Genomic DNA, 22,260 nt, shown 5'->3' on the forward strand with positions numbered 1-22,260 from the left:
TTATAACCTTTTTTAAAGAATGTATTATTTTTTTAATATAAAAACTTCTGGATTGTGGTGTGTTTTTGCAAACTATCAAAGTAACATTATCTAACGTTAACTATCTACTTACCAAATGTCAGTTAAAATGAGATGAATAGCATAAACTACTTCCATACATGCTGTAAAAGTGTGCGGTCACTTCTCTCCTTTACCACAACCATGTTAGATCTTTATTTTTTTTTTTTTACCTAAAGCCTTAGCTGCTATTTTTCCCTTTAATCTTTCTTTTACCAGCAATCTTTCCATTGACAGAGATAATTATTCAGTGACCCGTTTAGCTCAAAAAACAGCAGCCGACGAGATAAATGCATTTTTGTTGAGGCAACTCCCGGGTGAATAGCTGCCCCATGCATGGTTGTGGGCCGGCTGTAGCTATTACAGAGAAAAGCCCTTAGTTCAGCTCATCTGGAGCTCTGCTCGGCCTGGAATAGCGACATGTTGATTTTCTATTGATGCACTGCAGCGCTCAGGCTTAGCATGAAAAGGAGAGAGAAGAGTTTAAAGATGATTTTCAGAGAGTCTGTCCTCTCTTGGATGACACAAAATCAATATCTCAGAGCGGCCTGGCCCGGCCCACTGCCCATCAGGTGAATGAAAATGGTGAGAGAGGAAGAATCTCTTGGGTTTTTGTGAGGCCGTCAGCAGAGTTTCATGTTGAATTATGCTTCTCTCCATTAAAGTATCCTGTTTAGTGTATTTTAGTGCTATTTTACTATCAGCAGTACCTCACTGTTTTTTTATTTTTTTTGTGGGATTCACAATGATACAAATGCACACACACACATGCTCAATGTACATACATATAATTTTATAAAAAAAAAAAAATAAAAAAAAATAAGGATATAAGAAGGCCGTGATAAACAAGGTAATATAGACAAATAAAGTTTTTATTTTTTTTCATTAATCATTAATATATGTTTATTTTATTACATTTATAATAATACAAAGTACATATTAATATTTATTCAAACTATTTAACATTTTAAAAACTATTATTATTAATATAATAATAATAATAATAATAATAATAATAATAATATTTATGAGATGACCCTTACACGCATAATAAAGCAATAAAATAAAAAACTAATATTATTAGTAGTAAATGTGACAGTAGTATTAATAATAAAATATAATGATTTATCAAATTTATATTTGAAGTTATATTTATATTTAGACTGTGTGTGTGTGTGTGTGTGTGTGTGTGTGTGGCCCCCTCATCTAAGGTTAGATGAGTCATGGTGACTGAGCTGTCCCCTTCACAGCTGATTGGCAGCCTGCCGTCTCTCCCTCTCCCTCTGAGAGAAGCCGAAGGACCGAGGAGGAGAGCGAGAGGAGGAGCGGCGCAGGGATTTGGTTTGCTTCAGTGCTTATTAGGATTTAGCCCTGATTTGGGCTCTTACGGGGAAAGAAGGCACTCAGGTTGCATTTAGCCAAGCTGTGAATGTCTCCATTTGGCCTCCAGAGCTTTAGCTCAGTGCTTGCTAACCGGGCAAAACATTTCAGGTCACAGTTTTCTTTTATGTAACCCCTGAGGACAGCTTATAACCCTGGTGAGGTAACAGCTGTAGACAATATACAGCTCAGAAGTTTCCAGAAGGCACAATAAGAGCTGGTTAGAGGCAGAGTGATTTAGAAATTAACTGAGAGTGTGACTAGGGATACATGCTGTTAAATGAATGAGGAAGAGTTCGTGCCCAACCTGGAACCATTACCCAACCGGGAATCCTTTAATCTGAAAAGTAGAAGAAATACTTGCTAAAACCCTGTCCTATGCAGTCCTGACAATTTTTTATTTTATTTTATTTTATTTTATTTTATTTTATTTTATTTTGTGATTAAATGTCTTCATGGTTAGAGAGAGGTTTTATCATTTTGCTAAAGGTTCAGAGATGGGGTTAATGTATTAAAGCAGATTTATCTATAGATATAGTAGTTTCAGTTCTGTTTCAGCTTTCTCTCAGTAAAGAACGACAGCAGGCGGGCAGTTTGGCAGATGTGTCCATACCTCGCTCGCCTACAGGACATGAGCAGACAAGCCTTGAACATTTTATCAACTCATAATGACTTTTTGATATCATGCTCTCAGTCACTGACTCTCACTCTCTTCTTGTATTCTTTTGTCTCTGTCTCTTTTAGATGATATAGGTGCTTTACAATGTCTCAAAATGTTCAGTCAGAATTCAGAAGCATAACCATCTGTTTTACAAATCCCTATTAAAGGGCCAGTTCACCCAAAAACAAAAATTTTGTCATTTACTCACTTTTGTGCCACACCTGTATGACTTCCCTTCTTCTGTGGAACCCCATTGGCTTTTCTTGTATGAAATCAACAGAGACATTTTGCACAGTATCTTATTTTGTGTGTACATGATCATATTTTTCTTCTTTCCCAAACAGGAACATAGTGTTGGCCCAGATCTGGCCCACATCTGGCCCGCGTGAAATCCAGTTGTGGGCCGACACTGGTTGCTGTCTGGGTTGTGTGAATTATGTAATTAATACACTATAGGTACAAAATCTGTCACTGGTACAGTACCCTTTCAGAAGCTACTAGTATGTGCCATTTAGACACTAGTATGTACACTTTAGGTATGAATAAGGTACTAATATGCATTTTGAGGAGTTAATAAGGTATCAGGATGTCCCTTCTGAACCTGATATGTTTCTGAATTCTCTGATTGGATAAAGGCTTTAAAAATAATTCATGTTGGCTCATTTACTGAATTTGGTTTTTGGTTTGACAGATGTTTAATGATGCTTTCAGTTTCTGTGAAAAATGTCATCTTTCAGTGGCCTAATATGTAGCACCCTAAAAGCCAAGGTTTGTGAACTACTAATTGTGTTTGTTCTAGGTTATTAGATTCTATGTTCCTGCACAGGAAGTGTAGATAATTATGTTGTCATTACAGCGGTCCACTGCATGCACAGCATTGTTCTGAAACGTTAACGGCACATCTGTCATAGGCATCAAAATCCAAGAGGAAAACAAAGAGCTTGGGTTTTATATCTCAGTCCCCTACGCCACCCTCATTCCTGCAGAGATATCCGTCTGCTCCTTTGTCTGCCAGACACACTCTACTCTCTCATGACAAATGAGGCCTGTCATTGTTTAGAGCCCTTCAGGAACAGCTCCTTATGTCAATGTCCAACTCTAATATGTTCAGGGAATGGTTTTATGAAATCATAAACAGTAAATGGAGATACAGGTAGAGGCCCTGCAGTGAAGGCAACTGCCAGCGAATGACAAAAAGAGTTCCTGGAAATCTAACACAAGGCATTGAAATTGAATCCCTTTATCTCGCCGACGTTTATTAGAGGCAGGAACAATCGTCTGCCGTGTTTTTCATATCCTGAGATTTGAATGTGATTTGCGTCCAGCCTGGCTGATACAGTCCAGTCGTTTCTTCTTAAATAACATTAGCACCTGTGTCGCATTGCGTTGTGAAAGATATCAGTGAATAAGCTGTCATTTCATCAGAGCTCCGAGGTTAGATGCTCAAGTGCATTTCGCACCCCAATCAGATAGTTGTAATGGCCTGACCCATGCATCCTCTGCATATTAGGTGGCAAAATGTGGAGGAAGTGGTTGTTTTTATGTGCTGGATGTCCTCGACCCCTACGGTGGCCCCTTTAGGCTTTAAGACAAGTCAAATCCCATTATCTCCCACCCTGTGTCTATTGATGCTTTCCGTATTGAAGTTCAATAGAGAGGCCTTGCGTAATCCCATAGAAACATTCCGCTTAAGGGAGGGGATTATTAAATGAGAGAGTTATCTTAAAATGACATTGCCCTATCGACCACAGGGGCCAATCACATGTCTTTCTCTAGGCTGTGGGGAGATGTTCAGAGTGGCATACCAGGTTTTTTTTTTTTTGTAATTTGTATGCAGTCTGTATGCTGTGCACAATTTAAAATGCACTTAATGGACAGTTGACCTACAACATTTGCCAGACTTTGCAATATACAGCCAAAGCACACCATTGTGAGATGTATCCCACAATACAGTACTGTCAAAATTCCAGTGTGATTAATGAATCTGAAGTAATATCAGTGTGATTTTAACATGGTCTTTAACATTGTGTTATCTTGCCTTATTGTAAACTTCCAATACTTAATTTTAGCTGAAAATTAGATTAATTTTGGACTGAATTAATTGGACGCCACTCAAATTGAATTTCAGGGTTCCCACAGTTATGCAAGATCTGCAAATATTTATATTCCAATATTAGGGAAATGTTTCAAAATTGTAATCTAGGTCATATTTTACAGTGGACGTTGGTTAAGTAAGTTTGCCGGATCACCTTCTGTGTGAACGCAAACACGTCCCGGGATTGATTCCGGGATCGATCCCGGGTTGGGGACCTAGTAACATTGCCGGGTTCAGTTCCAGAACGAGCTCTGTGTGAACAAAAGCCAGAACCAATGCCGTAAAGGGTGTGTCATAGTGATGATGTGCGTTATCGTGCGACTCTTTTACCAGGTGTTTTGAAGACAGATCAATGTTCACAGCGAAAAAATATGTGCAAACTGTAATGAAGCAGAGATCAGTTTGCTCCTCACTATCCGCACTGAAGCTGAGATCGTTCAAAAGCTAAAGTGAAAGTTTGTGTGTGCTTAGCACACACACACACACACACACAATTATTTTTCAATTATTATGCAATTTTTGTCTCTACAAAATTATTTATTTAAAAAAAATCCTTATTCAGTAATCATGAACAACTGGAAGGGTAATTTATTGTTCTAAATTCATTGTTTATTGTTCAGTTTACTTTTCAATTTACTTCTTATTCAGTTTTAGTTTTAGTTATTTTAATATTTTAAATGAAACTTAATTCAGTTAATTGCCAAAGCTGCATTTCTAAATTTCAAGTTTTTAAGTTACATTTTTAAGTTTTAGCTTTGTTTTGAATAACAAGCATGATTTTTAATCATTTTAGTTGACAATAACAACATTGCTGTAAACATGCCTGTTACTCTGCAAGCTGGAAAATAGAGACAAAATAGTGTCAAAGACATCACGAGTACAGCAGATTTCTGATGTGACTTTTCGATTACATTGAATTTGTCATTTCCAGTGTGGGTGTGTTTAGAGGAAGGTTTATCTTAAGATCTAGAGTGTCTTCTTCCATTTTCTTTCCTTGTGAGTTTGTGGGCAATCAGATGGACCCTCACCCTCCACTATGAGTGTGATGGGCACATCCTGATCGTCCATGTCCTGATATCATATGATGCAGTAACACCAGCTCTTAGAGCTCCGTCTGTGAGTCTCCACACAGCCTTATCACACACAGACCAGGACGCAACTCACTGCTGGTGATTACCTACCTTTTGTGTGTGTGTGTGTGTGTGTGTGTGTGTGTGTGTGTGTGTGTGTGTGTGTGTGTGTGTGTGTGTGTGCGCGTGTGTGTGCTCCAGTAATGATGTCATCCTCCAGGATGTAATTCACAGTTATCTAGGAGTGTGTGATTTCTATTTCTCTGCCTGAGGTAGTGAGAGACACCAAGGCACCTCCGTTAGTATATTCTCTCTCACACACACACTTGTTTAGCCCGGGGACTAGGTATTGCTCTCTCGGGATGTGATTGTATTTCATATGAATTTCACACTTGTTGGGGAAAAACCCAGCATATCCTAGACTGTTGTGGAAAGAGTTTGATTGACACATCCATATTCTACAGCGGTTTTATGCCCATTTGCTCAACTAGCCATCAGATTGCTGTAGCTTTTTTTTTTTCATGTTCCTTTCATCAGCAATTCACTTGCTATTGAAAAACAGTAAATTAGCAGCTACGTCTGTAACAGTGTACATGTCATATATTGTTAATCTCAGGTAAATTTAGTGGTTAACTAAAAAATTGTGGAATGCAAATGTAATATAAATTGGCAAAGACATGCCTGCGCTTGTCCTCGCCATGCAATTAACATTGTACTTATTGATGCTGATGCAAGGTAGTTTTTGCGAACGGCATTATTGAGGAGGCGTGTGTCGTCCTCAACACCAGGGCACTGTTTACTTACTGTCAATTCTTTAAAAAGACAAACACCGACTGATGCATTATGTATGAGCACGACGACGGCTGTGGGGTTGGTAATTTTCTGTCTTGCGAATTTGTTCTCTAGCCGAACAAAGGCCAGTAATTGAAAAATGCACACCTCTGCTTTGACGTCTGATTGGATAAAGAGGGATGTTGTTGAAATCTGCTCTGCCTGTTTACTGCTGTGATAGCCAATTAGCACAGGGAAAATTTGTTTAGATTATAATCAGTGATACATGGATGCGATGTGACAGCGTTGGAGTCGGCTAACCCAAACGGGTCATACTTCATCAGTGGCGTACGTTGGGTTGTCGGGTCCTGTTTGACTTCTTTATAAGAGATGGAGGAAGTGAATCAGGATATCTAGATGAAAATTGAACTCATAAATGAAGAATTATTCATTTTGGAATTGATTACTCACTTGAACGTTGACTATGATATCAGTACTGCTGAGATCAGACATTTTATGTGCATTAAGTGGATGCATATACTTAACATAAATCTTTTCAAGCTCTTGTATTCAAAATCTCGTTTTTCCTTTTTTTTTTTTTTTTTTCTCAAGCATTATTATAACACAGCACACAATTATCGAACATCATGAAATGCTTTCGCCATAAAATATTTGAGCAATGCTGTAATCAAATTTCACGGATGACCACTACTCTGTAAATTAAAATGACGATTAAGTTTGTCTCATAAACAATGTTGTCTTGTGAGTGGATCGTTTTCATCTGCTCTCGCCTCCCTGAAGCGTTGCGTTTTCCCTTTTCTTATGTTCAGGAATCACATCTAAAAGCTATTGATTGCCATAAACAAAAAGCTGGAGTCAGATGGGTATGAATTTTTAATGGGGCAAACCTCCTGGAGATATCCGAGATGTAGATTTCTGGAGCGTTCGCTTCCCCTTGTCTTTTGATTTACTATCGGAGTGAGAGCGCATGCTGTTGGGAGGAGCGGACGCAGTGCTTTACTTTTCCTCAGACACATTGCTGCACTTGGATACTGAAGTATTGAAAAATCTCTCTGTTGTGATGTATGAAGTTTGGGCTGCCTTATATAAGAGGCATAGATGTAGATTTGGGGGTCCCAAGTGTACTACCTCCATTCCATTCAAGGTAGTGAGTTGTCCATAATCATGCATCTAATGCATGCATCTCAAGTCATTAAGGGTTTAATACAAGTATGTCCAAACTGTAACTTATTTCACTGGTAATGCTCTGGGAAACTTTTAATAGTGCCTCATAATTCGTATTTGGCTCCAGTAGATTCACCTTAAAAGATATCTTTACTGAAGTCCAAACATATATTACAATTCAATCCTAAAGGCATGTTCTCAGTAATGATTTTTAAGCAGCTTGCTAAAACCCTCATGGGTATTTATATTCATTTATTAATGAACACACATAAAGACTCACTTTTTCAATTCTTTTTCCAAAGTTTATTTGTATAGCGCTTCTCACAACACATACTATTTCAAAGCAGCTTTACAGAAAATGTTTGTTTCAATTTTACAGTTAGGAAGTATTCTGTTTTTAGCCAGAGATGAGTATGTCAGAGTAATGTCCATAATATGTAGCTGTAATATAATACATGTTATTTGGTTAGTTAATGTCATGTATTCAGTTATGCAGATACAACAAACATTATTGTGCTCATAATGATTACAATATAAGAATAATGATTGACAGTTTTGTATGCTGATCCAAAGTTGACGTCACCTGAGGTCTTTGCAAGTGTTGGCGTCGTCTGAAATCTTCAAAAAGGCTGGATTCATACTGGAGCTGGTGCAATCTGTAGTTAATCTGTAGAGAATCAGAGAATCTGTTCATAGCATTTCGGATAAAAGATGATCACGTGTATTTAGTGTTATATTTCATAAGATATAATAACACACTTAATGAGAGCTGTATGAATGCTTGGCTAAAGAGATATGTCTTTAATTTAGATTTAAACAGGGAGGGTTGACAAGTATTGGATAACTAGTCAGCCACCCTGACCCTTCACTTTTCCTGACATGAAAATTATACTGTTGGGAAAAATTTTGCTCAAATAGTACTTATGTCTTTAATTCTGTCAAACACAGTTTTTCAAATAAACATCAAACTTCCTTGAGCCTTATGACTCCAATAGGAGCAATTTCCAGTGTTTCGCTCTTACTTGAAATTATTTGCATTGAATATAATTTGGGTTTGGCACAATGAACAAATTATGGCTATTCAGTCTTCGACCCAGCCGTATTATTTTCACTGCTTGAGTTCAGCACGTACTGCTGAAATGGCTGTGGTAAAGCTGAGTCTTTGAAACTCATCTAAACAGATGCTGGAGGTCATAGACTTCTTCTCTCTGAAACACTTTGAAAGACTTTCAAAGATTGTTACGCAGAAGGGAATTTCCTGTGGCCGTAAGGGCCTATGTGTGTTTGCTCCAGATTGTGTGTGTGTTTTTGGTGTGTGTTTGTGTGTGGTCAGGCTGCCTGGGAGTTCTGATATACCGCTGTGGATCAGTGCCAGGAAGGAACAGCCAGGCAACCCTCATCAGCAGGCCAAAACTCTCCAGTGTAGCGGCACGGTGCCCAGCCTTCACCCCAGACGCTCCACTTCTGATTAGACTTTCTAAGAGCAGAGCCCTACTCATCTCTTTTTCTATCTCTCTCCTTCTCTTTCCAACCGCTACGACCCAACAAAAGCCCACCACACTCAAGACTAACACGCTCTTGAACCTAATTTGAATTTATTTGTTTGCTTATGGCTATTTAGGAGGCCGTGAAATGTATCCCAATTGGCTGACTTTTCATTTGAATCAGGACAATGAAATGGGATGGTGTGGTGTAGTGGTTAAGGCTCATGGGGCATAATTGGAAGGTTGCTGATTCGATCTCACCATTGTCGTCCAAAGGAACAAATATGTTTTTGTGGCTCAGCAGGTAAAGCATGGCTCTATCAATGCTACGGTTTGATAGCGACAAGTATTGATCCAAGTTATTGAGATCATAGTTCTGGAAGGCATGTGTTCCTCCAGGGAGAATGGAGCTGTTGAAGCCATAGCCTAGCTGTTAGCAACAATGCTGGGAAACCACCTTTCTTGGTGTTTAAAAAGTAACTTTGCAAGTATGTCAGCTTATTCTACTTAACCCTAACCATAACCTAACAGTCTACTAATACTCTAATGAGAGTTATTTGACATGTATTTACAAATTTACTTAAAGTTAACATAATGTCTAAAGTAGATTTTATCATCTAAATAAAGTGTAACCCATTTTTCCTTTTTCTTTTTGCAATAATCCATTTCACAATATAGTTTGTAGTTTAACTATCTTTTGAAGTATGATACTACTAGCAACTTTTTAAACTTTTAATATAAGTAGTTAGCTACATTACTACTTTTGCTAATAAAATGTAGCTAAATGCATTGATGTTTATTTGGGCACTATATATTTGGCATAATAATAAACTAGTTATTCCTTTGAATTAAATAACCGGTTTCACTCAAATATATGTCACAATACAGAAGAAAAGACTAGGACTGTCAAATGATTAATCACAATTAATTGCATCTAAAATAAATGTCTGTGTTTACATAATATATATATATATATATATATATATATATATATATATATATGTGTATGTATATGTGTGTGTACTGTGTATACTGTATTTATTATGTCTATATATATAAATACACACAGGCATATATATTTAAGGAAAATTAAATACAATTGTATATAAAATATTTATATTTATATATATTTTAATTAATTATTTTTTAAATATGTACATGTATGTGTGTGTGTGTGTGTGTGTGTGTATATATATATATATATACACACACACACACACACATAATAAATATATGCAGTGCACACGCATATATTATGTAAACATAAACTTTTATTTTGGATGCGATTAATCGTCAGCCCTAAGGCGGACTTCAAATCATTTTGTTTCTCAACTGAAAACTGGGTCCCATGATAAATCAAAGAAGCAATGGAGGCTTATACAAATTGTATTTCTATTCATGTTTTTAGAGGAAAAGAGAAACAGCAACAAGTGATATGAGAATGTTTAGGAACCGAGGTGGAGATTGGATCTTTGCGGTGCAGGGTTAGCATGCCGCTCTCTGCCGGTTGTGGATTTATGGGCGAGCAAGGGAGCTGCAGGCCTTGATTAAATCCGTGACCTTCACCACTCACACAGGCAATCAAGGCGAGGATAAATTCATCATTGCATTGATCCATCAATTGAATTGCGTTTCCGACACTAGCGATGGCTTGACCTCGGCTGCCGGTAGGATTGTCTAATTTGCTCACGGTGCAGATTGCTAACGCTCTCGCCTTAACTGCCCTGTAAATTTACGTCTCTACCCCTGAGACGCACCATCACGAATCACCTCCCTCCCACCAACATTCCCTCGACATGTGCCAACCAGCAAAGCAATCAAATAAATATGCCCTTTCCAATTCATTAACATTCACACGGCCTCCGAATTTACATAAATTAGAATATGCAGAAGCCCTGTGTGGTGTTTTTTTTTATTTATTTTTTTTTTTTTTTTTTTTTTTTTATTGGTGCCTTGAGCTAGAGTGAGTCTAACACCATGCTAAAGTAGTACTCGCCACCTTCATCTACTCCTCTACATGCTTCTTTTCTCAGGCCTGTGTTTGTGAGAACACTTCGCATTTGTAAATGGGTAAAAGACTGAATTCCTCCTCACGTATTTCACATGGTTCCTTAGAGGGACCAAGAAATTGGGTCATCCATTGGGGCTCTGATACAAACAAATGAATGTGAGAAGCAGATGTGGAAAAGATGGGAAAGAGAAAGAGAGATGGATAGAAAAGTGAAAGCGAGAAATGGCCGCATTTTGAGGGGAGAGTCAGGTTGCCATTCTCTAGTTTGTAAACATAATCATGGTGTACTCTGAAGCAGGGAATGTTGGAATTTGAATCCAGGTCTCAAGGATGTGTTTTGGTTTTGCGAAGTCCTTTAGGGATGCTCTGCTACAAGAAACTATTTGTAATTCCTGCACTCGGGCTCGTTTTTCTCCACTGGTTATTTAAGTCTGTGTTGACTGACCCATTTTTACAGAACAAGGGATGTTGTAACAGCTCTGAAAAGGGAAAAGGAATGTGTATTTACAGCTGAAGTGTGTACTTTCTGTGCCTCTTTGAAAGAATTCCAAAAATAATTGGTCAGACAAACAGTTAGTCATAACCCAAACTCATCCTACTCGCTTCTGATGGTGACAACTGGTTTGTGTGGTTTTTCTGTTGGCAAAGATGTTCATTTATTGTCATTAGAGGTCAGTCTGGAAGATCACTTTGATGATCTGGTAGATAATCTTTAAAAACTCGTCTACCTTTTGTTGTGTTTTGCTGTTTTGTTTTCTATTGTTTCACTTCATGTTTTGTTTCATGTTGTTTCACTTTGTGTTATTTCATTTGGTTTGTTTCATTTATCTTTAGTTTCTTTTATTTTGTTTTGATGTTTATTTTTTGTGTGTGTCTTATGTTACTTTTGTTTCGTTTTTTTTGTTTTGTGTTGTTTTACTGGAGTGCACTTTGAAGATGTAAATCTAACATTTCGGTCTTCATGTTTCTGTTTTGCAGCCTGCAGGCCAGGCACCTACAAGGCCTCTTCCATGGATGCCTACTGCACCAAGTGTCCTCCTCACAGTTTCTCCCATCAGGAGAAAGCCTCCGAGTGCTCCTGCGAGAAGGGATTTTACAGAGCTGACATGGACCCGCGGTCAATGGCCTGTACCCGTGAGTGATCCAGCACTAAACCAATAAATCTATGTTAGATAGATCATGCATGAATGTTGATGGGCAGAGAGATCCATGGATGGATGGACTGATGGAAAAAGGGGTGAATGGATGGGTGGAGGAAATTAGAAATGCATGAATGTACATTGTAAGTGTATGGACGGATAAACTGTTGAAAATAAGCATAATAGGTGGATGCATGGACGGATAAAATGATGGTGAGTTAGTTGAATGGATAGTTCTAATTATGCATGGATGGACTGACAGACAGATGGATGGAAAAACGGATGGATAGAGGACAGGCTGTTTATAAGAAGAGGCTGGAGGCTGTTTTCCTTATTTATTCTTATAGACTGGGCTCAGTACATTTTCACCTCCATCACTGTCTCATCATCATACATCATGTCAGATTGGACGTTTAACGCTGCGTTTACAAGACTGGTGAGGTCACCTTATATAGACCAGGATAGTGAGTCATTGCCTATGTATGTGTGTTGGTATGTGTGTGTGTGTTGCGTTGGGTTGAAGGGCGGAAGAGCGAAAAAGAGAACAGAAAGAAATGAATGAGAAAGAAAGAACCCAATACGACAGATCCTAATTAAAGGACTCATTCATCTGATAAGGCAAATCATGCGTGCAGCTAAACATATGGATCCACTTAATGACCTTTAGTTGTAGTACATCACGCACACACTTACACACAAACTCACCTCCTACCCCAATCTCACACACACACACACACACACACACACACACACACACACACACACACACACACAAACACACATACTCTCTCTGCTTGCTTAATGTAATGATAAAATAAATTAGGGCAACAGCAGTGAAATGAGACTGTTTATACTGTATATGAAAATGATGTGCCAGGAAATAAAAATGATGTGCTAATGTGATTACTTAGAAACCAGCTGTAAATCACACATATGCATGTCAACAACATTACGTTCAGTTTATGTGCATGTCTTAACTCTTACACCTCAAACAAGACTGTATTTTTTATGCCTATCTTAGTGTTTCCATCCAGCCTTTTTTATGCAATATTCCAAAATGTTTAGTAAACCTGTTTGAAACCTCTTATGCTCATAAAGGTTGCATTCATTTGATTAAGAAGCCATATGAATTTTCTGAAGCCATATGAATTTTCAGAAGCCATAAATATGTTTTAATCATTATTCTAAATTTGTTTATACAAAATTTCTGTATAAGGGTCTTTTTTGAAGCTTAAAAGAACACACTCTTTTTTTTTTCAGTAGCTGGAATGACCTTTAGGTTGTGCAACATATAGACTTCTTCATCACAGGTGACCACAAACACACTGATCCGTGTCCTAGAGGAGCCCTCCCTATCCCCCAGCAGCTAGCAGATCTGGTGAAATGTCATCACCACAGACATTTAAACTCCTCCACCCTGATCCCCTGTTTCCTCTGCTTCATTTACTCTCTCTATCCTGAAGCTCTCTTTCAGCCTCTTCAAACCCTTTGAGCAGTGAAAGCAACCATCACTCTCTAGGAATAGAAATGAGCGTGTTTGATTACTGAGGCTTTGCAAAAACAATTTGTGTCCATGTGGAATACGTGCATCGGCAGTTCTTCCTATCTTATTCTTTCCTTTGGCTGTGTTTTCCTGTTTTCATCCCGCACACACCTTTTTTCAATGAGAAGACACCCTGCTGAACAGAGTAGTGTTAAAAAACCTTTACTGGAGTTGTGCGTAGTTGCAGCTTTAGCAGTTTATTAAAGAAAAGAGCCCATGGCAGCACTATCCAGCACCCCACAACTTGTTCAGACCTATCATGCCCTCCTTTGAATGAACGTTACTCTTAATGCACTGCATCAAGGCAATAAGGAAAGCATTTAGTGTTAAAGTTACAGCTTAACAGCACAGGAGAACCTCCAGGTTTTTCTTCCTATTTATTTGTTCCTTGTTGACTCGGTTGGTGTGCTTGCTTTAGTGAGAGTGCTGCACAGTATGGTTTTCCTATTGCTGGTTGGCAAAGATGAAAAGAAAAGTGCAGAAGAAGTTGCTCAAGTGTAAGTGTTGATTTATGAGCGTTGTTTGCTAGATTTTTCACTGACTTCAAGAACTATGTTTTACATAATGTGGTCACCCAAACTCTCCCAGCCCCTGAATATTGAACTGCATAGGTTCAACAAAACATAAAAATATTTAATTTGTATTCATTATAATGCATATAATAATTTTTAAAGTAACTAATTTGTGTGTGTTTTCATGTATTTTTGGCGATTAAGACAAAATCAATTGTGTGTGTGTGTGTGTGTGTGTGTGTGTGTGTGTGTGTGGCCTATTAATATATTTCTATGGAGAAATTGAATAGTATTGATTTAATTCATTTATTATAATAAATAGGCCTGTAACAATATTTAAGTGTAAATATATATGCACAAATAAGATGTTTAAGATTTATTATCTGTTAATTTTTGCAGAGAAATCAAGTGATAATAACTGAATACTATTAACTGATTTTATATTTTCTTTTTTTATGCATTATATTAAATGTAATCATATTTTAATAAAAATATATATGTGCACAAGTACGTGTACTAATTTGTGCATTTATTTGCCAAAGATTTACCAATCTAAGAGATGAAACAAACACTGGACCAAATATTTTGTTTTTGTTTTAATCATAATTACCAAATGAAGCATTGGCCATATTCTTCTTATATTTTTGGGACCTTTTTTGAGCCACAGCCACCAGTTGAGAACGATGTAGATTCATATAGTTCAAACACAAATGAATTTACAATTTTTTTTTTTTTTTTTTTTTTTTTTTTTGTAAATTTATTTTAATTTACACAAATTTACTACAAACTGAGTAAATTAAAATAACTCTCTTTTCTATCCTTTTTTTTTTGCTTCCAGGGCCTCCGTCTGCAGCCGAGAACCCTATCTCCACCCTGAATGACACCTCTGTGACTTTAGAGTGGAGTCCTTCCAGAGACAGCGGCGGCCGAGGGGACGTCACCTACAACATCCACTGCAGGAAGTGTGCCAATGACGGCAAAACATGCAGCCCGTGCAGCAACAGCGTCCATTTCGTACCTAGACAGTTTGGTCTCTCGATCCCTAAAGTGTTGATCACAGACCTGCTGTCCAACACCAACTACACCTTCAGCATAGAGGCAGTGAACGGAGTGTCCGATCTGAGCCCGAACCCTAAACAACAAGTCACTGTCAACATCACCACCAGTCAGACAGGTAGATTGCGTCTTTTCTTCCATGATCATGTTTAAATGATGCTTGGTGTATATTTTTTGACAGTGAAACCTGATGGTTTAAAATCTAACATCAGATAGGATCTGATTGACTGAAATTTTGTCACTTGGGGCAGCATTTTGCTTTCAAGACTGATAATTTATTTAATTTAAAATGTTGATTCGTGTCGGACCTGTTTAGGATGCAATGTTACACTTTGAATGCCAAAGCCGGCACAACGCTACATGTTGATAAACTGAAAACCAGCATGCCTCAGGCTATTGTTTTTCTGTGAAGAGGTCCTCATTAGATTTTCATAAACAAAACACTCTCCAAATATGATTTGATGGAATTTGTGTAGTCAACATGTGTGCGTCTGTGTTACAAGAGAGGTAAACTATTCCTTTTTTTTTCTCTGTTTCCTTTCTTAGTCAAAATGTTATACATCCCAAACCTTTACGCTGACAGCGAAGGTTATCTTTTTTATTCAATGAGAACTCTCAAAACTCTCCAGTGTTTGACAGTCCTTGTGTGTGGTGTTTGTTTGCATTTGTGATGCAGCGTATTGTTGATTTTCCCTGAAAATGTTGTTCTGCTCAAGGTCCTAGCTTTCGATATCAGACAAAGAAGAGGTTTGTTACAGCCAGAGGGTTGTTGTTGGACCAGATTGCCATTTGCAGACTACCATCTCACTCTCTCATACATACACACAACCTCTGTGGAAGTTCATAAGTTCATAGTAATACAAATGCTTTAAATAATACATGTCATTGAATATGTTATCTTCAGTCTGGACTCATTCTGTGGTGCAAAAATGTGCTGAAGACGCAACTGCCCTCACAAATTTCTGTCTCACAGTCTTGACAGGGGTCATCAGTGCAGGTGTGTTCTCATTAAATGTGTGTTTGTGAATGTGTATATGGTGGTATTGGGCCTTGTGTAAGGCTCCGACTGAGGTATTAAATATGTATGAAGGTTTTGAGGCTGTAGAAGAAAGCTCTTGTGCAGAATGGGCACATGCTGAGAGAGACGCGCTTAGTGTCGGAACAGGGTCAAAGATCCCAATGATTTATACATTCAGCCACGTCAGACCATGAACCAACCCGAATATTATATAGTTTAAAGCAATTTAGGAATTAATGATGCACATAAAAATTCACATTTAATGGCACACTGTTCAGAATAAAACTTCCACAAAAAGTTTTCTCAGCCTGATGCAATGGGAGATACTTTTTTTTAAAGTACCACAAGCAAGTTTTATTTATTTATTTTCATTTAATTTATTTATTTAGGAATTTGTTACTTTCTAGTTCTTTAGAAAATGAAGTGGTTTCTATGTTCTAGTGTTTTAAAACACACAAACCAGAGCAAATCAAGAACCTATATAAAAAAATTAAAGATCATTAAAATGTAGCTATAAAGAACACAATTAATTATTAATGTAATTATTAAATATTTCTTTAAGTATGATAAGTGTTTCTTATTTTCATATAATAAAGTATAAAATATTGAGTGGTAGAAAAATACAGTAAAAACAGTAATATTGTGAAATAGTGTTACTAAAACTGTTACAACAATTTAACAGCTGTTTTCTATTTTAATTCATCATGAAATGTACTTTATTCCTGTGATGGCAAATATGAAATACATTTCTTCAGAAATCATTCTAATATGGTGATTTAGCGCTCAAGAAACATTTCTTATTATTATCAGTGTTGAAACCAGTTATGGTGCTTAATTTTTTTTTTTTTTTTATCTATTTTTTTTGAAAACTGTGATTCTTTGATTAGAAAAGGACAGTGTTTATTTGAAATCAAAATCAATGTCAATTTGATCTATTTAATGTGTTAATAAAATAATTATCCATGAATCACATAAAAATTAACTGGTTAAGAAGTGTAGAAACCTAAAGCAATTGTATCTGAACATAATTTACTGTCCTAAAGGAGTTTCAGTGTGTGTGTGTGTGTGTGTGTGTGTGTGTGTGTGTGTGTGTGTGTGTGTCTATGTCTGGTGTAATTTTGAAGGCTGTTCACAGATCTCAGAGCACAGAAAAGGTGAAGGACACCAGGTGAATTTACCTCCAACCATCTGACCAAATATCAGACCCGCTGTCCCTGCTGCCATCTCCCTCCCCCCTCTCATTCTCTTTCTCTGTCCGTCCTGCTGTAGTGAGAGAGATGAAGGGACAGACGAGAGAGACAGAGAAGGTGTTAGACTGTGTTTCAAGAGTGTAATTACCTGCTGTTGTGTGGCCCCCTTTGTCTCTCTTCAGACAAAGGTTTCACTTGTGTGTATGTGTGTAAAGCACTCTCTGTAAGGGGATTGTGAGCTCTCAGTGGCTTTATTTTGTATCAATAGAGGGGTAACTGTTGAATAAAACCATATGGGTCAAGAAGCTGCGATTGAACTGAAGTGATCTTGAATACTTATAGATAGAATTTTACCATTTTGTACGCACATCATCACATTGTGCCATTGCCTCTCTCTGTTTACAGTGAATGTGATCCTGAAGGAGAGAAAGAGTAAAGACAGTATCACACTGGCCTGGCAGGGACCCGACAGACCAAACGGAGTCATAGTGGAATATGAAGTCATCTACTATGAGAAGGTACGTCTACTTTTCATCTGCTTTCCTTTCTTCTTCTCTCCTCTTTTATTACCATCTGAACAGGCCGAGTTATCATCCTCACACACAGATTGCACACATGCTTCTTTGACCTCCATTAAAAGCTGTAACGATTGCAGTTGTCCAGGCAGCCCTGGCATGTGTAATTGAGGGCTGAAGCATCATCGTGCCTTTGGGAATGAAAGCAATCAGTAGACCCTGTATGCCACTGCTCACACACACACACATAGCTCTTTAATTATAACGGGAGAATGAAACCAGGGTTGACCTCACCGATCAGAGAGAATACCTTCACTGTAACACACCTGTATACACACACACACACACACACACACACACACACACATCCAGAATAAAGGAGAACATGTACACACACACACAGTTGTTAATAAGTAATGATTTTTTTTTTTGATCTTGAAAATTGAACTGAACTTTATTATATCTATTTTATTTTATTTTATGTAAATATTGATGACTGATCAGAAACCATTTTATTTTGTTTTTATTCATACACATTGAACAAGCTGATCTTCGTTATATCTATATCTATATATTTTTATTTTATGTTTATTATTTAAATATTTAAAATATGTATTTATTTATTTAATTTGTTTATACTTTGAGCAGGCTGTACTTCATAAATCCAATATATGTTATATCCAATATATTATTTTATTTTGTATTTTATTTTATTTTATTATTTTATTTTATTTTTAACATGCACACACAATTGTTACTCAAGTAATCAAGGCTGTGAGGCATATACATACAGTACATCCTATTTTTTTTTTATTTATTTATTTTATACTTAATAATAAATGTAAAAAAATCTAATTAATTTCCGTTCAATATTTTTTTTTTTTTTTGCACATATTAAACAGATTGCACTTCAATCCCTAACTCAGCCTTATTTTCATTCCCATGAAATTAAATATGACATCTCCTCTAAGATCTATTCTTAACCTTTCAAAGCATACTGTCCGGTCACAGGCAAAAAGGTTTTTTTTTTTTTTTTTGGTATTTATTTATTTTTTTACATCAGTCCTGCACAGATGCAATCGTTTGACCCAGTCTAGTCTGGCACACATACTGGTTGCTGTGTGATTATGGGATGTCAGCTCAGACTGAATGCCCAGATGGGTGTCTGGCGTTGGAGATCGTGTGGTGCATGCTGTGTTTGTTGGAACTGGAACGATCCCACGCTCTCAGACACAAACCTGCTCTGCACTCCTTCATTCTGGGTGTGGTGGACAGGAACCAAGTCTTTCCCAGAACCCATTTGGTTATGGGATGCTCTTTAGTATTTGGAAGAGATTTATTCATTTTGAAAGGGCGTTTTGACTATATTAATGACTGGTAGCTAGTGGCTGATTTCTCTGAGGAATATCATCTCCCATTTTGTCCATTCTTGATTGATATGGTCAGTTTATAAGATCTTATTGCAAGATTTTTTTTTAGACTTGCATACCTTGAATGCAAGTCGCTTTGAATAAAAGTGTCACCCAAATGTATGAATGTAAATGTAATGCATAACCAGACTGCTGACTGCAAGTAAAAATCAGTCAGCCACATCCAAACTAGCACTTTCAGCCAGCTTTTGTCGTTTTTGTGTACAATATGCATCAGAGAATAAGTGCATCTGCCATGTTAAGTGTTAGCTGGCATTCTTGGTAATTACTATAAAATTAATCAACTCACAGTATTCATAGACTCATAGTCACACACCACTGCAGATGTCTGACTCATGTAACTATAATCACACCAAAAATCATGTCAAACAGTGTAAATTAAAGCCTTGGCCTGGTCTGTTAGCACCCCAGCATCTGCCTCTCTAAAATGACTCAAAATATGAAGCCTGCTGGCTACAGTGTTAACATTCTGCTGAAATAATATCCTTCATTAATCCTCTTATGTCATATTCTACAGCACAGCCTCGAAATTCTGCTGCTCTACATGCAGCACATCAACGCTGCCACCCTGCCGTTTACTTTAAACAGATTTAACAAATTATTAGACTGATTGGTTAACATTGTTAGCATAGCATCACAATTAGATTTAACAGAAAGCTTGTTAAGTTTTATAGATGTTTAATTTCATTAAAAAAAATGTGCATTAAATAAACATTGTTAAAAAAAATCTAATAAATGCTGTTGTTGTTGTTGTTTTTTTTTTTTTTTTTATTTTTTTGTTTTTGTTTTAAATACTTTTTTGTTTAAAAAAAAAAATCACAAAAATATTAACTCTTTTCATCATGGATTATAATAAGAAAGATTCTTAAGCACCAAATCAGCATATTGGAATGATTTCTGAAGGATCATGTGGCACTGAAGACTGGAGTTCAGCTTTGCAATCACAGAAATGAAATTACATTTTAAAATATATTAAAATGGAAATAAGTTGGAATCCAGTCATAAAAACAGAATTTACTGTATTATGTGGAATGTCATGGAATTAGCCAAATTCTGGATAAAGCAGAAGTATAGGTCAGTACACTTAAATCAAAACATAATATGGCTTACTGTCTGTGAATATCAAGCCACAAAAATACTATTTAAATATGAATCGTGCATGTTCTGCATGGCTCTGTGTGAATGAACGGCGCAGACGCACAGTTTCGATTACTTCACACATACATGTGACGCTCACAGTGTTTTCAGCCTCTTCCGCCTCAATATATGAGTGCATGAACACATGAACATAAACTAGTCATATTTACCAGAAAAACTATTTACCAGAATCTATTTAGAAGAAAAATAAAATATCATAGGGCCTTAAAATTATATTATTGTTAAACTTAATAAATTGCTGTTTAATATTGTAAGTTTCATGATTTCAATTAATTACACATGCTTTTTGATTCATAAAATGTAATTTAACCATTAAAACAAAGTCTAGAGAAATTAAAGTGGAAAAAAGGGAATTTGAAAAAAAAAAAAAAAGATTTTTGGAAAAATGTAAACGGATTTCATAGGGCCCTATTATTGCTTTTTTTTAGATATTGTATTTCTGATCAAATATATCCAGCCCTGGTGAGCATAAGAACATTTTCTTTCGAAGGCATTTATATCGACCTTAAACTTTTAAACAGTAGTATAATCCACAATAAAATCGGACAGGAACGCTTTACAACTCAAATAATTATTTTATCCTCAATCTCTGAATCCAATTTAACAAATCTCACTGTAAGTGAATGTGAATGTTGCTGTATTTTTTTCCATTCCAGAACCAAAGAGACCAGAACTACACTGTTCTGAAGACCAAAGCTCACACAATGACAGTGGAGGGGCTGAAGCCGGGCACCACCTATGTGTTCAGAGTGAGGGCGCGCACTGACGGAGGCTACGGAAACTACGGTGGAGAGATAGAGCTGGAGACCAGTCATGAGGGTAATGACTTTATGCTTTTCTCAACAGTTTCCTATTTCTTTTACTTTCTTCTATATATTTTTGCATGTTTTGTTCCTCTTTCCATTGTTGAGCAGATGCCTGGAATTTCAGGACACTGCTTTTGAATTTAATATGGTGAGCTAGTGTGTGACTTATTTACCAAACCTCCTGCATATGCTCATTGGGAGCGTGCAGGGTGTGTGTCTTGTGAGGACAAACAAGGCTGTGTTGAGTCAATGTTCCTTTGATAGGGATCAAAGAATGGAGGCACATTTTAAAAGGCTTTGGGGCATACGGTAAACACAGAGACCTTGTGGTATATGCACCTAATTTAAAGTATGTTACGGCCCGGCGAGCATCTCTGGAAGCATATCACAGAGCTCAGCGGCCCTGATCTGCCAAGCTGAAAGTTAACGGAGTCCAGTATAGTAATTGCTCTTTTAATTATATGAGAAATGCTTAAGCCTTTGGCTCACAGTGACATTCATAAACGGCTTACACCATATGCATTTGTTCATACGATACACATCAGAGCAAAACAGGCTGTAAATTGCATATGTTTAGTCTGATAATGTTGAAAAATCAATTTATGAAACCATTGGCTAGTGGTTAGGTTATTATAATAGTGAATTTTTATTTATTTATTTATTTTACTTTCAACTCATCTTTCCAGGAGTTTTTGGTAACTTTCACTTGTTGTTAGTTTTAGTTTACTTAATTTTTTTGCAGAGTACTATAGTTGTAATTTATTTATTATTTATTTTAGTTTTGGCTGCTAAATTTAATCTGCATTTAATAGCATTTAGTGCTGTAAAACGATTAATCGCAATTAATTGCATCCAAAATAAAAGTTTTTGTTTACATAATATATGTGTGTGTACTGTGCATATTTATTATGTATATATAAATACACAGACATACAGTATATATTTTGAAAATATTTACATGTATTTACATATATATTTATGTTCATTTTCATATAATATATATTCATATTATATTATATAATTTATAGTATATTTAAATATATTTAATATACAAACATAATGTATTTTTCTGAAATATATGCATACTTTTGTATTTATTTATATATAAATAATAAATATACCCAGTACACACACATATATTATGTAAACAAAAACTGTTATTTTGGATGTGATTAATCA

General features: G+C 36.6%; 1 protein-coding gene across 2 annotated transcripts in view; it reads left to right on the forward strand.

Moving 5' to 3' along the window:
• The window catches only part of LOC109068233 (ephrin type-A receptor 3-like), a 115,534-nt gene that overhangs the window by 47,078 nt on the left and 46,196 nt on the right, over positions 1–22,260 (forward strand). For both annotated transcript variants that reach the window (XM_042718730.1, XM_042718731.1), the window contains exons 4-7: positions 11,693–11,848; positions 14,747–15,082; positions 17,578–17,690; positions 20,932–21,094. In XM_042718730.1, the coding sequence (XP_042574664.1) occupies positions 11,693–11,848; positions 14,747–15,082; positions 17,578–17,690; positions 20,932–21,094 (768 nt within the window). The remainder of the gene's footprint in view (positions 1–11,692; positions 11,849–14,746; positions 15,083–17,577; positions 17,691–20,931; positions 21,095–22,260) is intronic.

Source organism: Cyprinus carpio, chromosome B2, assembly GCF_018340385.1.
Source record: "Cyprinus carpio isolate SPL01 chromosome B2, ASM1834038v1, whole genome shotgun sequence".
NCBI lineage: Eukaryota > Metazoa > Chordata > Actinopteri > Cypriniformes > Cyprinidae > Cyprinus > Cyprinus carpio.